The sequence below is a fragment of the Coffea arabica genome, chromosome 5c, assembly GCF_036785885.1.
Source record: "Coffea arabica cultivar ET-39 chromosome 5c, Coffea Arabica ET-39 HiFi, whole genome shotgun sequence".
Classification (NCBI taxonomy): Eukaryota; Viridiplantae; Streptophyta; class Magnoliopsida; order Gentianales; family Rubiaceae; genus Coffea; species Coffea arabica.
Genome location: NC_092319.1, coordinates 44,970,788 through 44,989,816, shown reverse-complemented (window position 1 = coordinate 44,989,816; position 19,029 = coordinate 44,970,788). Strand labels below are relative to the sequence as shown.

The 19,029-nt window shown below is 36.6% G+C and overlaps 3 protein-coding genes across 6 annotated transcripts; 2 read left to right on the top strand and 1 right to left on the bottom strand.

Annotated features, from left to right (window-relative positions):
* Positions 1 to 2,438: 2,438 nt before the first annotated feature.
* LOC113689880 (chlorophyll a-b binding protein 8, chloroplastic) lies at positions 2,439 to 4,045 on the top strand. The gene is made up of 3 exons (XM_027207677.2): positions 2,439 to 2,721; positions 2,940 to 3,001; positions 3,217 to 4,045. The coding sequence occupies exons 1-3, from the start codon at positions 2,578 to 2,580 to the stop codon at positions 3,830 to 3,832; spliced, it is 822 nt and encodes a 273-aa protein (XP_027063478.1). The 5' UTR covers positions 2,439 to 2,577; the 3' UTR covers positions 3,833 to 4,045.
* A 492-nt stretch (positions 4,046 to 4,537) lies between these two features.
* On the bottom strand, positions 4,538 to 10,461 carry LOC140004034 (elongation factor Ts, mitochondrial-like). 3 transcript variants are annotated; one of them, XM_072051139.1, is made up of 9 exons: positions 10,246 to 10,461; positions 9,351 to 9,691; positions 9,081 to 9,253; positions 8,737 to 8,823; positions 7,862 to 8,036; positions 7,467 to 7,651; positions 7,004 to 7,129; positions 6,113 to 6,201; positions 4,538 to 4,891 (listed from the first exon to the last, which is right to left on the bottom strand). In XM_072051139.1, the coding sequence occupies exons 2-9, from the start codon at positions 9,661 to 9,663 to the stop codon at positions 4,846 to 4,848; spliced, it is 1,194 nt and encodes a 397-aa protein (XP_071907240.1). In that variant the 5' UTR covers positions 9,664 to 9,691; positions 10,246 to 10,461; the 3' UTR covers positions 4,538 to 4,845. The 3 variants fall into 3 exon arrangements, with proteins under 3 accessions (XP_071907240.1, XP_071907242.1, XP_071907241.1); XM_072051141.1 differs by having other exon boundaries at positions 9,351 to 9,490; positions 10,246 to 10,384; XM_072051140.1 differs by lacking the exon at positions 10,246 to 10,461 and having other exon boundaries at positions 9,351 to 9,490; positions 9,567 to 9,695.
* A 795-nt stretch (positions 10,462 to 11,256) lies between these two features.
* LOC140004032 (transmembrane 9 superfamily member 12-like) lies at positions 11,257 to 14,981 on the top strand. Of its 2 annotated transcripts, none has more exons than XM_072051138.1 (2): positions 11,257 to 11,566; positions 12,414 to 14,981. In XM_072051138.1, the coding sequence occupies exon 2, from the start codon at positions 12,598 to 12,600 to the stop codon at positions 14,575 to 14,577; it is 1,980 nt and encodes a 659-aa protein (XP_071907239.1). In that variant the 5' UTR covers positions 11,257 to 11,566; positions 12,414 to 12,597; the 3' UTR covers positions 14,578 to 14,981. The 2 variants fall into 2 exon arrangements, with proteins under 2 accessions (XP_071907239.1, XP_071907238.1); XM_072051137.1 differs by having other exon boundaries at positions 11,258 to 11,566; positions 12,514 to 14,981.
* The last annotated feature ends 4,048 nt before the right edge of the window (positions 14,982 to 19,029 follow it).

The window sequence follows — 19,029 nt, the reverse complement described above, 5'->3', positions numbered from 1 at the left end:
AGAGGAAGTCGTTGAAGTGAAAGGAAAAGGGAAAGTGAAAGGCAAGGGAAAGGGAAAAATACCGGTTTTCGTCCCTAAACTTTGGACACAAGACACATTTCGTCCCTCATCTTTCGGGCATGACACATTTGGTGTCTGAATTAAGAATTTTAGACCAAATGTTATCCTCAAACGGCAATTTATCCACCATTTAACGAAACCGGTCACGTGAGATTCACGTACCGTTAAAGCTTCTGTCCGAAAGAACCCAGGTGGAAAAGGACGTTGTCTCCACTTTCCTTGTCCAAAACCGAATCTGAGCTCACTCTCTCTCTACAAGCTCACTTTTCCCTTTCCCTTGCCTTTCACTTTCCCTTTTCCTTTCACTTCAACGACTTTCTCTGCAAATTTCCAAGCCTAAGCTCAAGCTCCATCTGAAAATTCTGCCGAGAGCAAATCCCCTCTTCCAAATCAAATTCTGCCAAGAAATAAAGTAGAAACTTGCATAAAGCAACACCCAGCATTGTGACTGTATTTCCCTAAAATGAGATCTAGAAATCTTGAGTCGTCATCGTCATCGTCATTAAACAGCATTGTTAAGGTTTTATAAATGACTGTTTTAGTTCTTGGATTACACCTTACCTCCAAAATTTGGGAATTTACCCAAATTTTCCATTTTCTAATATTCCTACAAATATGCAAAATTATGCATATCCCTCAAATCTACCCAATATTAATGTTTTGTTAAACTCTAAATAACAAAAATATGAAATATAATATTTAAATATATTTTAATACACACAAGTTGGACGGGTAACTAGTGTGTCAGAGAGTTGCCATAATCTCCTTAAACCCGCATGCGGGTTTAAAGAGTATTCGGATATTCTCATATGCACCTATGCAAATCGAACCAACCGGATATCTTATCCGTATCCCATTTTTTTAAATAAAAATCTTATAAATTTGAAAAATAAAATCAAATTTAGATGTATTAGGGTTTTAAAAACATTATATAAGTGATAAAAATTTTATAAATTGTAAAAATAAAATCAAATTTAAATAATTAAATGTTATATTTGCCTAAGAAATAATACAATAATCATAATAATGATAATACAATAATATTGGTGTAATAAAACTGCCATTAATTTAAATATTTACTTATAATGCCCAAAGAGCCAAATTACCAATTTTTTCTTCTCGCGCTCAAATATAACATTAACCCGCATGCGAGCTAACCTTGAAATAGAAAAAACACAGAATCTTGCTTGCGGGTTTCAACGTTATTATGCAGGCGGAATTTTGAGGGATATGCATAATTTTGCATATTTGTAGGAATATTAGAAAATGGAAAATTTGGGTAAATTCCCAAATTTTGGAGGTAAGGTGTCATCCAAGAACTAAAACAGTCATTTATAAAACCTTAACAATGCTGTTTAATGACGATGATGATGACGACTCAAGATTTCTAGATCTCATTTTAGGGAAATACAGCCACAATGCTGGGTGTTGCTTTATGCAAGTTTCTACTTTATTTCTTGGCAGAATTTGATTTGGAAGAGGGGATTTGCTCTCGGCAGAATTTTCAGATGGAGCTTGAGCTTAGGCTTGGAAATTTGCAGAGGAAGTCGTTGAAGTGAAAGGAAAAGGGAAAGTGAAAGGCAAGGGAAAGGGGAAAGTGAGCTTGTAGAGAGAGAGTGAGCTCAGATTCGGTTTTGGACAAGGAAAGTGGAGACAACGTCCTTTTCCACCTGGGTTCTTTCGGACAGAAGCTTTAACGGTACGTGAATCTCACGTGACCGGTTTCGTTAAATGGTGGATAAATTGCCGTTTGAGGATAACATTTGGTCTAAAATTCTTAATTCAGACACCAGATGTGTCATGACCGAAAGATGAGGGACGAAATGTGTCTTGTGTCCAAAGTTTGGGGACGAAAACCGGTATTTTTCTCGACGGATATGAGCAGACCCGGATGGTTAATTCGGGTTGCACTGTGTTTGGTGGACACTTATTTTATTAAAAATAAAAAAATAGGTCAAAAGAAAAGGAGAGGAAATGGAAAACAACTTCTTTATTGATTTAAATACTACTTACTATTTTCTACTGTGTTTTACTTACCATGCTCTTCATCTCAACAGGAAAATTACCAGATTTAAAAATTGCCATCATTAACACTAAATTTTTTTTTAAAAAAACAAAACAAATATATATATATATATACACTTTTTGGGCATCAGATCAAGTTCCACTGTTCTGTTGTTATTGGCCTCGTGGCATCAAATGTTGGAGGCAGTTTCCAGATGGCAATGGTGCATCTTAGATTTTACTTCCCCCGAGCCAATAGCATCTCTTATCCAAGTAACCAAGCCACTTGTGCCATTTTTATTTGGTATGAAGATACGAATTCTATCAGGAAACTCAGCATTCTTCATCTCCACCACAAATTCGATGCATTTCACAAGGCCCACAAGGAGCTCAGTGGTCTAGCTTGCACCTTACTTCCCAGGGCTTCTGTTTATTCATACTCAGGTCTGATTTTGGAGGCTATTCTTATTCAGAGTAGCCAAGCTGCAGACCATCACCATTTCCACCATCAAAATGGCAACACAAGCTTTGGTCTCCTCTTCATCTATTACTGCTTCAGCAGAGGCTGCTAGGCAGATTCTAGGAGGAAGGTCGCTCCACTCATCTCCAAGGAAGGTGTCCTTTGCTGTAAGGGCTGAAGCTACTCCCCCTGCTAAGGTACGTATCTCTCTTCCAACACCCCTCCAACACAAAAACCCCTTATTCTCTGCAGCTGTATGTCATCCTCAGCAGTCTATAATTCAACCTGACAAAGAACGTTAGTCATAATAAGGACATATTATACGAGTACACATTCATTTTCTATATATACCATTATGAGGAGTTCAATTTCTTAGTCCTCCATGTACGCTTACTGAATTTATGTTATCTTTCAGCAAGGAGCAGACAGACAGCTGTGGTTTGCCTCCAAACAGAGCCTTTCTTACTTGGATGGCAGGTAAAGAATCAAAGGATTGTAGCAGTATTGAATACTAAAGCTTCAGAGCAATCTGATACACATAGTTCACCACTAGCAGATTATGGGGTTCAATAATGTTCTCGATCCCAATATCTCCTTTTTAAGGCGCTTGCCTGCGCAGTTTCTACACACACGCACAAAACTAGATACAAAGAAGTGGACGTAATAGCTGATGGATTCTTGACTTTTTGCAGTCTTCCTGGAGACTACGGATTTGATCCGCTGGGACTCTCAGATCCCGAGGGTCCTGGAGGCTTCATTGAGCCAGGATGGCTCGCATATGGAGAAGTCATTAACGGACGATATGCCATGTTGGGAGCAGTGGGAGCAATTGCACCTGAGATCCTCGGAAAAGCTGGTCTCATTCCACCTGAAACAGCTCTTCCTTGGTTCAAGACTGGAGTGATTCCTCCTGCTGGTACATATGACTACTGGGCAGATCCCTACACCTTATTTGTCTTTGAGCTGGCACTCATGGGATTCGCTGAGCACAGGAGATTCCAGGACTGGTGTAAGCCAGGGTGTTTGGGCAAGCAGTACTTCTTAGGTTTCGAGAAATACTTGGGAGGCTCCGGTGATCCTCCATACCCTGGTGGCCCCCTCTTCAACCCTCTTGGGCTCGGCAAAGATGAGAAATCCTTGAGGGACTTAAAGCTGAAGGAGATTAAGAACGGAAGATTGGCCATGTTGGCAATAGTGGGTTACTTCGTTCAAGGTCTCGTCACAGGAGTAGGACCATACCAAAACCTTCTTGATCATTTGTCTGACCCCGTGAACAACAATGTACTGACCAATCTCAAATTCCACTAGTCTCATCTGCTCCCATTTCTCCTCTATTCTCTCCCCTCCCCCCCCCCCCCCCCCCCCCCACAAAACCCCAAAAAACCTTTTCTACTATATTATCAGAGTTGTAACTTCATGTGCAGAAACTACTTAGCATATCATCTGTAATCTGTACCGAGTACATGTTGAAAGCCTGGAAACCAAACCATTGAGCTCAGAGAAACTTCAATTGGTTCGAAAGCCTGTTTTAGAGTAGCTAAATGCATGTGCAGGCCATCACACGATAAACCTCATACAAGTCCTTAAAAAAGAGGAATTTTCATTCATTCGCTACAGGCATCACAGGGCATGGGAATTGGGAAGGTTGATATCTTCTCTCTTTCCTGGAGTCCGAAGCAAACAATATATAATCCTTTACATATTTTTTTTCCAGAAATTTTTAGCATAGCAATACTGCTGCAAAATGATAACCAAATGTTTTATTTACATGGCGAGTTCTGATTTATTAAACAAATAAATAAGACCGTATCTGCAAATCCAAGCTAATAGTAGCTTAAAATAAAAAATATAAAAAATAAAAGAAGAGCCATTTTAAAAGAACAAAAAAAAGAAGAGGTAATCCAGCTTTCAATAGGATAGAATAACCAGTATTGAGGATCCTAATTTGTATGTAGAGTTGTTACTTTTATATCCCATATTCTGACTGACTGCAGAGAATATGACAACACAGCATACAGTTGGACATCAAGAAGTTCATGCTGATTATTTTGAAGCTACAATGCCTCTTTTCCTTGCTGAAGTATATGCAATGAAAATTAGTTTCCATTCCTAATAAGGGAATTTTACAAAATTCCACATTGAAAGACATAAAGGAACAGACAATTGATCATCTAGCCGGTGAAAAGCAAAAACTCAATTCAATATATACTCGTTGTGTTAATGGTGGCTCCCTAAGATTGCGCAACATTGCCCAATTAAGCACCCTGAGCCAAAAATTCAGTAGCACTGGATAATTCAAGCCTGCAAAGCAACTTGCCAAACTAAGCAGCCTGAGCCAACGGTTCACCAGTGTTGGATGATTCAAGCCTGCAAGCAACGAGAAATTAGAAAATACAAGTATTAACATGAAGTACTCACTACAAATAATAAAGCAAGCAATAGTGTTGTGCAGGTACCAGCACAACATCGATTAATTTTGGACAAACAAGGGGAAATCAAAAGCACTGACAAAAAAGAGATGAGAAAAAATAAAGTACAAGCACATTCACGGCAATACACCAAATTCAACAAAGATATTGAAATGGGAAACCGTCAAGAAACTCAATTCACATGCCCCTCCCCATAAATGTTCGCTCTTCTTTGGACCTGTCTTTTAAGATTCGCACTCTAATGAAGTATTGAGTATCAGGAATTTCATGATTTCACTCCTTTGTTCACGAATAGTATCACTGATCCTTCATATCAGAACACATAGGAACAACAATCTTGCATTAGGGCTATGAGACACATTAATTAGATAATTACTTGAGTGCTGTTGGAAACTTGCATTGACTTCAAAACTATTAACACAACTTTTTTTCTTGTTGAAGGTCATAATAACATCGAACAAGCCAAAATAATCTCCGCAGCACGCTTGGTTAACTGTGCATGCAATGCTTTCTCCAGTAGACTAGCTTTGGTTTCCCCTAGTTGTTATTTAGCTCCTTTGGTGGTAGGAGATGGGACGAACAAGCAACATATCCAAAGTTTTGAAATATTAATGCAACTCCCATAGCCTCAGGGAAGAAATAATTACTTATGAGCAAGATAATATTAACTTAAGTGATCCAAACACTCACTATTAATGTTTTAACCTTTCACCCGCTGTTCTGAATTTCAAAAAGACTATAATTTATTCTTACAGTACCTCATTCTGAGAAATAACTGATATTTGATAAATTTCCACACAACAAAAAATCCTATAAATGATCAAACAGGTATCATCCTGATTCTGAACCCACAAACAATCTAGCCACAGCAACAAGGATATCAATTACCTTGCCATGTGGGAAACTAGAAAGTCTGTTTATCCAACAAGCAACCCAAAACAAGGAAGAGGAATGTCATTCTTTACTAAAACAGCTTGTAGTGTTTAACAACGTTTCTCAGTGCTCTAAAATCCATTAAACCATTACAAAAGGGGTCTCTCAAGTACTAGTACAAGAACGTGGCTCATAGAAGAGTCCACACAAATTATTACTTAAAGCAAAAGTATCAGCAGATAGAATAACTATAACATAGGTTGGTAAATATCTTCATAGCGTTTACCTTTGAAGGCCTTCTCCAACTTCCACTCTTAAAAAGCTTCCAACCTTCACAGGTGAGCCCACTTCCTTTGACAGGTTATTCAATAAAGTCTGCATGAGCATGTATAAAATGGTAGAAGTTATTTCAGGAGCTGCTTCATTTCAGTGAAATAAAGCTGAAATATATACCACCACATCCAAGTATTAACTACACATCTAAATTACAACTGTGGGCTGAGGAAGTGCTATAGCTTCTACATGCAAAAGTTATTGCAGAGTCTCCATGTCTATTTTAAAGCCATAGCAAAAACTGATGAACCTAAACCACTTAACATTAGCAGAATTTACGCAACTACATAGGTTCAGGTGGTTGAAATTTTGTTGCACAACATATTGTCGCTTATCATGAGAAAACACCAAGCACATAATCCTACCCATGACTATTCTCGGATACACTGAATGTTGCACAACCTTGAGCGCCACCAAGATGAGAAGTTTAATCCCTAGCCCCATAGGTATATGCTTGATTACAATTCTATTGTCTAGAAACCATCAAGATTACTGGAAAAGATAACTTTAAGTTCTCTGATGGATACGAGCACAATAAAGGGCTTGTGGTGTTTTGCAGAACCTCTCACAAACTTTAGTAACTAACATTTTCAAATTCAGAAGACAATTACGAGATGAAAAGTAGAAGATGATGATCATAGAATGAAGATGCGGAGAAATGACAATAAATATTGGCAGGAGCATGGACTACCCTGTGACAAGAAAGTAGCCTGACAGGTATAAGAAGATAGAAATATAATCTTATAACAAACAACTCGAGGACCACCTAAGACAGTAGATTGATTATAAGTTGAGAGAAAAGAGTAAGAAAATTCGGAGCCTAAAAGGAAAGACACTCTTATACCTTTACGTTTAGAGTATCATTGACAACGAACTTTTGTTCCATTAGAACTACTTCCTCGAAATACTTGCGTAGGCGTCCTTCAACCATCTTCTCTACAGCCATCTGAGGCTTCCCTGTACTTTCTGCCTAAAGAAGACAATGGATAACTAGATCAATAAATTAATCTGGAGTTATGAAAGCTATATTTCAAATTAGCACATAGAAGATCTACCATTTGACAAACATAACCACAGATTATATCCCTATTCTCAACCATCATTTGGGCTCTCTCTGGTACAGTGGAAAAATATGATCTAAATCATATAATCTACCATTTGTTAAGGACGTGATAAGGATCGACAAATTAAAAGGAAGTTCACACAAATAAATTAAAAAGTGACTTATGCAGCCGGGCTGCCTTTATAGCTTTATCTGGATCTCTTTCAGTAGCGAAAGGGGGTGTTTTAATGGCATTAAAGAGTACCTGAGATTTGAGAATCTCACGTTCACTCTCCATTGCTTCGGTAGATACATCATCCTTTGTTAAGAACAAAGGCTTTGCTGCCACCACATGCATTGCTAGTTCTGATCCAACATGCTGAAGAGCATCCACTGAAGCATTCTGATCCTCCACTTCAAGGGACAAAAGCCCAGCAATCCGGCCCACACCTGCTTAATGGTTAACATCAAGATATAGCTCTAGGCGCTATTTTCTTTGCCAGACAAATGCCAGCCCAAGAAAATAACAGAACATCTCTCAGAAACTTGCTACTATTTTAAAGATAAACATACATGATAAGCAAAGATGCAATTATCATGCACAACCATTACCCTTCTCTCTCCAATACACTAAAGTCGTGAACGTGAAACTAACTCTACCTGGTTGTGGGCTTGTATGTAGATAGGTAGACAGGATGCCATATGAAGGTGCAGACATTGCAAAACCCCTTCTAAGCTTGACATTCTCTCCCATCATTGCAGCAACCTCTGTAATTGCATTTTGAACAGTTCTCTCTCCACTTAATTTGGGATGGTGAAAGTTTATCTTCAACTCCTGTGAAGAAATTGCAAAATAAATAAGGTAGTTGGCATAATCTGAATTCTTAGTGGAGCAACATGTGTACATAAATCGATTACAAGCTCCACAAACAAGTTCTATTTAGACAGACAACTTCTATTTAGACAGACAAACAAGTTCCACACACAGGATTTAGAAGGAAATAGATTTCAAGATGCATGACAGCATAAATGAACTAGTTCATCGCTGCTACAAAGATTTTACAGCATGCAGCCACAACAAAATTGAACCATCACTATCACCTTTCCCCAGTCCAAGTGGAGTTTCAGCATGTACTTCAGCATCAATATTGGGATTTCAAACCAAGGAGTAGTTCAATTAGTGATAGGATCACGAGACATAACATCAGCTTCTCAAAGAAAGATCAACTAACAAATAAAGAATCTATACTACAATTGTACAGAAAAAGTAATATAAGTAGTTAACTTCTAGTAACTGGGGGAAAATATTACTGTCAATGAGGCTATCATGCTGCATAACATTATCAAATTTGTAAAGATAAATCAGTAATATAGAACTACCCATAGTGTTACACCTTAAAATTATGAAACATATAAACCTGAATGATAATCTCAAATGATTAACTTGGTTGGGGAACCAAGAGCAGTTGAAAAGTTCAAAATAGCAAAAGTTAAATTTAGTTCTCTGCATAATACAAACTGAAAAGACTAAGCACCTCAAAAAGTTCAGGTTCAACATGAAGAGCACCAGAAGGCTGCCGTGTACCATCGACCAACAAAGCTACCTTTGCCAAAGATACGGCCTGCAGAAAACCACAAGTTAGGGATGTAGATAATGACTAGCAAGAGCAGGGCAAGATGGTAGGAGCTTAAAAAAGAGGTTCCAAAATCGTCAGAACTTGAAAACATCTATTTCACTCGGGGAACAATCACAAATCTGTTTCACAACTGGAATATCTGCAACTTAGATTTTAAAAAGCTTTTCAAAAATGTACATAAAATAATGAAAAAAAGGCACCTAAATTAATAAAAGGAAATATAGTAGACTTATCAGACTGACCAAGTATTGAAAAATTTCATTCCTGGCAACAAAATCTGTCTCACAATTAAGTTCAATCACAGCAGCCTTCCTGTCATTCTGTGCCAGTGCCAGCAAACCCTCAGCAGCAGTTCGAGAAGCCTTTTTGGATGCAAGAACAATCCCTCTTTTCCTCAGTTCCTTTTGGGCAGACTCTGCATATTTCCACCATCTTTTGTCAATGAACATGGAGAATTCTAGCTAAACCAAACAAGAGGAAAATCGAAAAGAAGAGTTCCGTGATAAACTTGCCAATATCCCAGTTGGAATCAACCAAAGCTGACTTGACTTCTTTAATGGGAGCACTTGTTCTTTCTCTCAACTGCTTTATAAGATTCATTTGTTCTGAAGGAGATACTTCAGTAGAGTATCTTCTAGCAGAAATGCAGTGACTGCAAAATGCGTTGGCACAATTACAACCAAATGGGCATTTATTCTCTCTAAAATCAGCAAAGTAAGCCCCTTTACATGCCATAGCAGAGTAGCCAAGTCCAGAATGAACAGGGGTATTCATCCTCTTACAGAAGATCTCAATGGGACGTTTCAAACCACGAACAAAAGCCATTACAATAGAAAATGCGCTTTACCACTACCTGAAACTTGTAGCAATACAACAAACTGCTTAGTGCGTATTTGGTTTTCAAATAGAAAAAATAAACAAGGATAAATAAAATGGGCATATGATTTCCTCCTCATTTCTTTTCCTTGATAAATAAAAAAAAATGAGACTTACAAATCTACTAAATGGAGAACTAAATTAAGATAACCAAAACTACACCTTCCCCCGCGCCCCCCCCCCCCCCCCTTCCATTTCATCCCTCAATCCACAAGTCCATTTTTTTCTTTAAGACAACAAAACAAAGAAAAAGTAAATATTTGCCTTCAGTATTTCTAATTGAGCCATTATACTAACAGAACACAGCTTCTTAATTCCCTAAAACAAAAAAGCTGTAAACTTCATGGAGCTAGTTTCAGCAAATGCAAATCCAAAGCCAGAATATTCATGAGCAAATCATATTGTAGACATATATACATTTAATGGAGGGTAAGAGAAACAGAATTACAAATACACGTATACAGAATCATTTAAATGGAAGAATAAAAGGAAATACAGACATAAACACATATCAGAAAAGTTGATGCTTGCCTTATAAATTATTTAGGGTCAACACAGCCTGAGTGGACTAGTTATTCTGTTTTTTATGAGCCTGGCGTGCTTGAGTGAGCGGATGTTGCGTGCGAGAGAGAGAGAGAGAGAGACGAGAAAGGAGAGAGTAAGAAACCTGACTTTAGCAGAAAGAGAAATGGGAGAGAATGAGAAAACTGTAGCAGAAAGACTAAAATACTCGGGGAGAGAAGCGATGGTGCGAGTGTGAAGAGCTAAAACCCCAAATAAGCCCCAAATGCCAGAAAGTCCCCCAAGGCCTTGTTTGGATTATGGTTTTCGGCAGAAAATTTTTCACGTTGTTTGTGATCGCATTCCTTAAATGTAAAGTACCTTTTTACCCTACTTGAACAATACGCGATGTATTCTTAAAATTTGCAGAGGTGAATATAGAAAAAAAATCAGAATCAATTAAAACTACTCTTGAGTAAGTTCTAGAATTTAGTTTTTTTTTTTTTGAATATCTAAAAACTTTCATATCTACATGCAAAAAGGCAAATGAGAACATTATAAAAAAAAGGATTATTTGACATCACAATTTAAATCTAACATCAGTTTATTTGTAATTTAATGAGTCAAAGTTGAATTGAATCTCGAATTTAAAGATGACTTAATTATATTTTTAATAAATAATATATTAAAATATAAATAATATATTATTTAGAATAGGTGTAATTCTATTTTCTTGGTTTTAAAAAAATAAATAATACTAATTTATGTCTAATTACATTTTTTAGTAAAATATAATATATATTTCGTAATAGTAAACGTATTTATATTTATGTTCATTTATTTTTATAATTATAAATATGTTCACTATCTATTCGACTAGTTCTCAAATATGTTAATGCTCAACTCTGTTATTATTAAATGAGTCTAATATTGTAATCATACTTATTCGTTTTTAAATGATTGATCTTTTTTTCAAACTCAAATGAACATATTCCCGAATTGCTCGGTTTATTAATAGCTCTAACCGCCACCATTTTTCTTTTTCTAGTTTGCAGCACAAGGGTGCAATTCTTTTTTTAAAAAAAAAAAAAAAAGAGCCTAAAAGGATTTCCCGATTGAGATCTAAATCTAAAGAAGACTAAACCCACCACCAGCTTTTCATCGACTCGACGCAACATATAGATATACGCCTACGCCCATCCCAATGTACCGACTCAACTCCTCTCTTCTTTTGCTCCAATTTAGTTACCAGTCCATTTCCCTTGGCTAACCCTAACTCCCGATCCAACTCGCCACTCGTTCCGGCTCAACTCGCTCAAAATTCCTCGTCTCATTTCCAGATCCGCCACTGGTATGCATGTAAATTTGAGTATCAGATCTGTGTTAATTCCTGATTGATTTATGACAAGGTTTTTTTGCTCAGTCGTTCGTTAGTACCATTTATTTTGTCTCCTTTAAAAATTAATGTTGTTTCAATGGATAATTTTAACAGTTGTTCGTTTTAGGAAGATGTGGCTTGACCTTCGGTAGATAAAACTATTTGTGTTTTTGTTAGCTTGGAAGTTATTGTTTTGGTTGAATGGATAGATCTATGTCAAGTTTACATTTTAGAACGTTTGTTTAGTTTGTTTCCGATTTATCAGAGTATGTGAAGTTTGACTGATTCAGTCTATCGATCTTGTGATCATGTTTATTCGATTATGACTGATTTTTGTCTGCCCTGCATAGTGTTAGTTAGCTATAGCTGTGTGTAAAATTTAACTTGTTGAAAAAAATTGAAATCTGGATTAATGCGGCTGGCGACGTGGTTAATTTTACTTTTCTACTATTTCAATGGAAAAGCTTTAGTTGGTTGTAGCTGTATGTGGATGGATGATCAATAGGCAGGGTAGCAATTAGGAGGTACATTTATTTGCATGTCTGCGTAGTGTTGTTGCAGATAAGAGATAGATCTGAAGTTGTTGAGCTGCAAAGCAAATGTGGATTTGTATTGATGGTAGCAGGCGAGTTCCTAGCTACGTATATTGGACAAGAAGAGGTTAATTGAGAAAAACGGAATTATTGATTTTTTTTTTAACTGTGTGAAACTTTAGCATCTTCTTTTATTGCTTCATTAGGCAGACTTAGTTTGTTGATTGGTCTTTGAGCTGGAAGAATTTGAATTGATGAACCTGATTGTGCTTGCCTCTTCATCGAAGAATCTGGCCAAACTGGTTGCCTTGCAAGTCAGTCAGATGAATCCTGAAGTTGGAAGATATGGCAGCAAAAGCTAACTCAAATAAGTTTTTGTGCATGTAGGGGTTGATGCTTTCTAATCCATTTATTGTGGATTAGAACAGGTGCAACTTGAAGGATTCCACTTCCTTTTCCTTTTATTGAACAATGGCATTGCCATCGATCTTTAAAAGGAAGTATTGGGCTGCTTTCGTTTACTTGGTTCTGGTATCAAATATCTGTAATGGGTTTTATCTGCCGGGTACCTACATGCATACATATACTACTGGAGAAGTATTATATGTCAAGGTTAATTCATTGACTTCAATTGAGACTGAGCTTCCTTTCAGCTATTATAGTCTTCCTTATTGCCATCCTCAAGGTGGAATTAAGAAAAGTGCCGAGAATCTTGGTGAACTACTCCTGGGTGACCAGATTGATAATTCTCCCTACCGTTTCAAGATGAACGTTAATGAATCTCTTTACCTCTGCACTACGCCCCCGCTGAGCGAGCATGAGGTCAAGCTTTTGAAACAGAGAACTCGTGATCTATATCAAGTGAATGTTATTCTGGACAATTTACCTGCTCTGAGATATGCCACCCAAAATGGAGTTAGAATCCAGTGGACAGGATTTCCAGTTGGCTACACGCCACTAGGTAGTGAAAATGATTACATCATCAATCATCTCAAGTTTAAGGTTTTCATTCATGAATATGAAGGAGCTGGTGTGCAGATAATTGGTACTGGGGAAGAAGGTATGGGCGTCATTTCTGAGGCAGATAAAAAGAAGGCCTCTGGGTATGAGATTGTTGGTTTTGAGGTTATTCCCTGCAGTATTAAGTATGATCCTGATAAGATGGAAAAGCATCATATGTATGACAGTATAGAACCTACAAGTTGTCCATCAGAGCTTGACAAGGCTCAAATAATAAGGCAGCAAGAAAGGGTTTCATTTACTTATGAGGTTGAATTTGAGAAAAGCAATACTAGATGGCCTTCTCGATGGGATGCTTATTTGAAGATGGAAGGAGCCCGTGTTCACTGGTTTTCAATCCTTAACTCATTGATGGTCATCTTCTTCTTGGCTGGTATTGTTTTTGTTATCTTCTTGAGGACTGTTAGGAGGGATCTGACCAGGTATGAGGAATTGGATAAAGAAACTCAGGCTCAAATGAATGAAGAGCTTTCTGGATGGAAACTTGTGGTGGGTGATGTGTTCAGGGAACCAAATCACTCCAAACTACTCTCTGTGATGGTTGGAGATGGGGTTCAGATTCTAGGAATGTCAGTTGTTACTATTGTCTTTGCAGCCTTTGGGTTTATGTCACCAGCTTCACGAGGTATGCTGCTGACAGGAATGATACTTCTGTATCTTTTCCTGGGAATTGCTGCTGGGTATGCTGGTGTACGTCTCTGGAGAACTATTAAGGGTACCTCAGAAGGGTGGAGGTCGGTTTCTTGGTCAATTGCTTCCTTCTTCCCTGGGATTGTTTTTGTTATTCTCACTGCTCTGAATTTCATCCTCTGGGGAAGTAATAGTACTGGTGCTATTCCAATTTCCTTGTATTTTGTTCTTTTGTCACTCTGGTTCTGCATTTCAGTCCCCCTCACCCTTTTGGGAGGTTTCCTGGGTACTAGAGCTGAGCCCATCCAATACCCAGTGCGAACTAACCAGATTCCTAGGGAAATCCCTGCTCGCAAATACCCATCTTGGCTTCTGGTTCTTGGTGCTGGAACTCTTCCATTTGGAACTCTCTTTATTGAACTTTTCTTCATTCTCTCTAGCATCTGGCTTGGACGGTTCTATTACGTCTTTGGTTTTCTCCTAATTGTTCTACTGCTGCTAGTAGTTGTTTGTGCTGAAGTTTCAGTGGTACTCACTTATATGCATCTCTGTGTCGAGGACTGGATGTGGTGGTGGAAAGCATTCTATGCCTCAGGTTCTGTTGCCCTGTATGTGTTCTTGTACTCCATCAATTACTTGGTCTTTGACCTGAAGAGTTTAAGTGGACCAGTATCAGCAATACTTTATCTTGGTTATTCCCTTATCATGGCAATTGCAGTCATGCTGGCTACTGGTACAATTGGTTTCCTCACATCATTTTATTTTGTCCATTATCTCTTCTCATCAGTGAAGATTGATTGAAGAGGTACCTTGGAGCGATCATCATTTGCTAGCAGCTGGAGAACAGTGGCCTGTAGTAGTACTGTAGCTGGAGGAAGTTCGACTTTTTTCATTGTATTTCTTTCTACAAAATCTTTCTGCACCATACTGTATACCAGGAGGCTCTCATGTTGTCATTATAGTGCCTTGAAGGCGTATAACTTTTTCACGTGCTCGTTGAGGCTAGGGTTTCGAAAGTATCAAATTTGTGATTTAGATTTTTCATTCTCTTATGTACCGCCATTGTCTGTTAATTGCCCTACTTATTCCCCACCCCTTGTAGTCCTTTTTGGATCTTCCCATTTTGATCGTATATTGATGTCCTCTCATTTGTGCTGTAAAAGTAACCGAAGTCGTTTGAATCTATCTGCAACTGTTGAAAGGGATGAAGCAATCTTCAAAGCATTCATGACTTCCTGTAAATGGCACCTTTTTGTTAAACTGGCAGTTCAATTGTGCGCGGGCACGAAGGTGTTGATAAATTATGGCATTTAATTTTGTATTCACTTAATTGTTTTTTGAGGAAAATTTTGCATGGATGAAATTGTATGCCTCCAATGGCGTGACTAGAATCGACTAGAGGAACCGAGACGAGACCGTCCAGGATATTATCTCGAGATGCGTACCATTTTTTGAGAAGGTCATATCAGATCCTGTGTCTTTGGGCAAAATGCAAGGTATGCAAGCTTATTGCCGACCAACCTAATTAATGGTGGCATGCATCTCATAAATGGTTTCAAATCAACTCTTGCAGGTCCTTGGAAAAAAAAAATTTTTATCTACTTTTGCAAGAGCACCTTTGTTCAATATTGTTGTTGTTTGACCTCTAGCCGTTTTAACTTGTTTTTCTTGAGAATTGGAGATTTTTTTTTTTTTTTATAAGAGCAGAAAAGGTGCTTTTTATCATTTTGAACGTCCAATTTTTTGGGGATGGTTGTAGCTTTCCCACTAAGGAATAAGAGAAATACAAAATCATCCTATAGTACAATTTTTTTTTTTTTTTTTAAGTGGAAGGTATTGAATTAGAACGTTCTACTTACCACTCCTCCCACTTCATCATCCAATCCAATCCTCCTCTAACCTATGGTACAACTCTCTGTTTAGTCTTTCCTGCTCTTTCAAAAGAAAATTTTTTGTAGCTAGGTTAATCACATTTTGTGTCGTGATTTCTTGGACCGTCACATTTTATCACTATAAACTTTTAAAAGTATGCTCTTTATTTCTTCGAATACTACTTCACATTAAAAATGTAAGTATAAGAAAATGACAACTTATTTGAAGGTCAAATGCTCAATTGCAATTGTTGAAAGAAAGATCACAAATATTCCATATTGGCTTCACAATGTTTAGCCTATACAATTAATCTCCACGTGCAACTAGCGGGTTTTTTTTTTCAAAAAAAAAAAATTAACTTGTAATACAAATTAATTCTATGGCCAATGCTTGAATAATCGGGATTAAAAGATGGGAGGGCACAAGAAAATAATTTATAAGGGAAGTACCACAAAGGTTGACGTAGCAATCAACCATGAAAGATGCCCTTCATGCTATCTCGTTGTACGTATGACCTAAGGGCGTCAAGGAATGAGCTATTCGACTTCTTTCAGCAAACTGAAATGGCTTTCCCCTCTGTTTGATGTTGAGATATTGGTCATACCTGCTGTATCTAGTTTTTTTTTTTTTTTTCAAAACTAAAAATAATGCTAAAAAAATTTGGAAGAATTTCTATCCTACGTCTAAGAGAAGTGCCACAAGCAAATTAATGAAAAATCAGTGAAATAATTTGGTTAGAGAATTTCTTTAGTGAATTCTGGGTTCTACGCGTAAGACAACTGGTGCCAAAAAAAAAAAAAAGAGCAAATTTTCTAAATGAGGAAATAATTCCAACACATACATTAGTGTATGATAGCTTTTCCTGGCAAAGATATGTTGCAAAAGTTTTTGTGCAAAGATTTAGATAAAACAAAGACTTTGTATGAAGATTTGGATGAAATTTTTATTTTTTTTACTACTAGATATAAAATCATTTCATTTTTCTATACATGGATGGGATTAAAAGCAACAAAAAAAAAAAAACATGAAAAGAAGAAGAAATAAACTTAGGGTTAATTACATTTACCTCCCCTGAGGTTTGACCAAATAACGAATCGATCCCTGAGATTTGACCAAATAACAAAAAGGTCCCTCAACCGTTAGTCTTTGCCGTTGACTGTTAGGGTTAATTACATTTACCCCCCTGAGATTTGATCAAATAATGAATCGATCCCTAAAATTTGTCAAAATAACAGATTCCTCCCCCACACTAACTTCTATCACTTATATGTAACGGAAATAGCCAAAAGTCTGAATAACCCTTATTGATTTCCATCAAATTTTTGACCTATCGATTTTTGTGTTTTCAGAAAAAAATTTTGGTTAACAGATAAAATTTTGAATCCAACAAATTATTAATTTATTTAACAGATAAAATCAGAGTAAATTTTGATAGACCTTGTAATGCAAAATTTGCCATACACGTATTTTGTAATTTGGTGAAATAGTGTGACAAATTTTGGATTACATAGGGTAATACCCATTATCCCATAAAATACCAGTGCTTTACGACTTTTCCCAATTATATGAACAAAGTACCTATTTTTTCAAAAAATAATTTATTTAAAAGATAAAGTAAAATTAAAATTTCTAGCAAATAAGAGGGTTGAAAATGTAGTATGCATTTTTTCTTTCCATAATGTACCAACTCCTTATACTTTTCCTATATTATATAAATGAAGTGACAGAAGTTAGTGTGGGGGAGGAATCTGTTATTTGGTCAAATTTTAGGGATCGATTCGTTATTTGGTCAAATCTCAAGGGGGTAAATGTAATTAACCCTAACAGTCAACGGCAAAGACTAACGGTTGAGGGACCTTTTTGTTATTTGGTCAAATCTCAGGGATCGATTCGTTATTTGGTCAAACCTCAGGGGAGGTAAATGTAATTAACCCATAAACTTATTAGGAGAAAGCTGAGAGGAGGGAAGCATAGAGACGGTACAAAATCAGGGGGAAGAGGAGAATTTAAGAGGAAGAGGAGATTGGGAGTGCTCTTTACGTGTAGGTGCAACACTCGTATTTATCATCTGATCTTTTCAATTTTGATCAATTAAAAACATATATAGCTTCTTGTTCTTTCTTTTTTTTTTTTCTTGGGGTTGAAGGAAAAACAAGAAAATAACATTAGATGAAGCTTATTAGCCTTTAAATACAACAAATTAAAGATAAGAGGAAGACTGATAATATTTACATCCATAATTCAAATTCATCAAAAGTGCATTTTTTTTTTTAATTTTAACAAACAAACTATCAGCTGCTTGATGGTAATATCTGGGAAAGAATTCCAATCCAAAGCTTTTGACAATCTTGCATCAGGGAATCCATGTTCAGCTGCCTTGCTTTCTAATTCCAGACAAGCCTCGTCAAATGAGCTACTATAAGCAAGATCATCAAGCATTCAGTAAGATTGGGTGAAAACTGCCTATATATGGTGGAAATGCATTATTAGCTCTGAACCTAGAGAAAGCTGACCTTGTTCTGCTATATATGTTGGTTCTAGGCTTGGCACTTTGGAATGATGCTTAGTCCTTAAAGTTAAATGGGTACATATGGAACCAAAAAAGTCTTTCAGTACCAAAATTTGGAGTTTCATAGTAGTTATCAAACATGTTAATCTTGATGATGATGTTGAAGTGAAGGTAATCCAGGGTCTAATCTTGATGGTCTGCTTAATTATGTAAATTTCGTTTTCTTCTCACTAATAAGTTGCCAAGATTTTATGCATGCAAAATATATATATATATATATATATATATATATATATATATATATATATATATATATATGAAATATGAAGCATGCAAGAAGTGATGAAAATGAAACCTTGTGAGATGGAATTCCCTGGATTAAAAATCTTGAGGAACTAATTATATCTCATTGTTGTTTGGAACTTAATTTAGCTCATGGTTATTTGGATGGGATGGATGGTCCTCAAATTCTCCATGTTGAGCAACCTATTCCGAGACACAAAATTTATGAATGGCTTATTAATTAACTTCAAAAACTTTTTTATTTTTGCATAGTCAAAAAATTATGTCGTTTCTTGTAAATTTTGATATCTTTACCCATCTAAGCAGTTTCTTGAGGTAGAAATAGCTTTTTGGCAAGGGATTTTGGTACATTCGTCGCTTTGTAGTTGCCCTCAATTCACATACAAAGGCAATAATTATGCTAAAGTTTTAAACACAAACATGGCACGAAAGGAACACTTTAAAAATGAAAGAGTCAAAACTTAAAAAAAAAAAAAAAGAGAAAAAAGAAGAAGAAGAAGAAGATAATAATAATGAAAAGATCCAGATAGGTTCTTCTCAAAATATTTCATAGCTTTAATCCACGAAAG

Excerpts from the sequence above, each read along its gene's own strand:
- LOC140004032 (XM_072051138.1), top strand. The coding sequence starts at position 12,598 with ATGGCATTGCCATCGATCTTTAAAAGGAAGTATTGGGCTGCTTTCGTT.
- LOC113689880 (XM_027207677.2), top strand. The coding sequence starts at position 2,578 with ATGGCAACACAAGCTTTGGTCTCCTCTTCATCTATTACTGCTTCAGCA. Across the intron at positions 2,722-2,939 it reads AAGCTACTCCCCCTGCTAAG|CAAGGAGCAGACAGACAGCT; the intron begins GTACGTATCTCT and ends GTTATCTTTCAG. Across the intron at positions 3,002-3,216 it reads CTTTCTTACTTGGATGGCAG|TCTTCCTGGAGACTACGGAT; the intron begins GTAAAGAATCAA and ends GACTTTTTGCAG.
- LOC140004034 (XM_072051139.1), bottom strand. The coding sequence starts at position 9,663 with ATGGCTTTTGTTCGTGGTTTGAAACGTCCCATTGAGATCTTCTGTAAG. Across the intron at positions 8,824-9,080 it reads ATGAAATTTTTCAATACTTG|GCCGTATCTTTGGCAAAGGT; the intron begins GTCAGTCTGATA and ends GGTTTTCTGCAG. Across the intron at positions 7,652-7,861 it reads ACATACAAGCCCACAACCAG|GTGTGGGCCGGATTGCTGGG; the intron begins GTAGAGTTAGTT and ends ACCATTAAGCAG.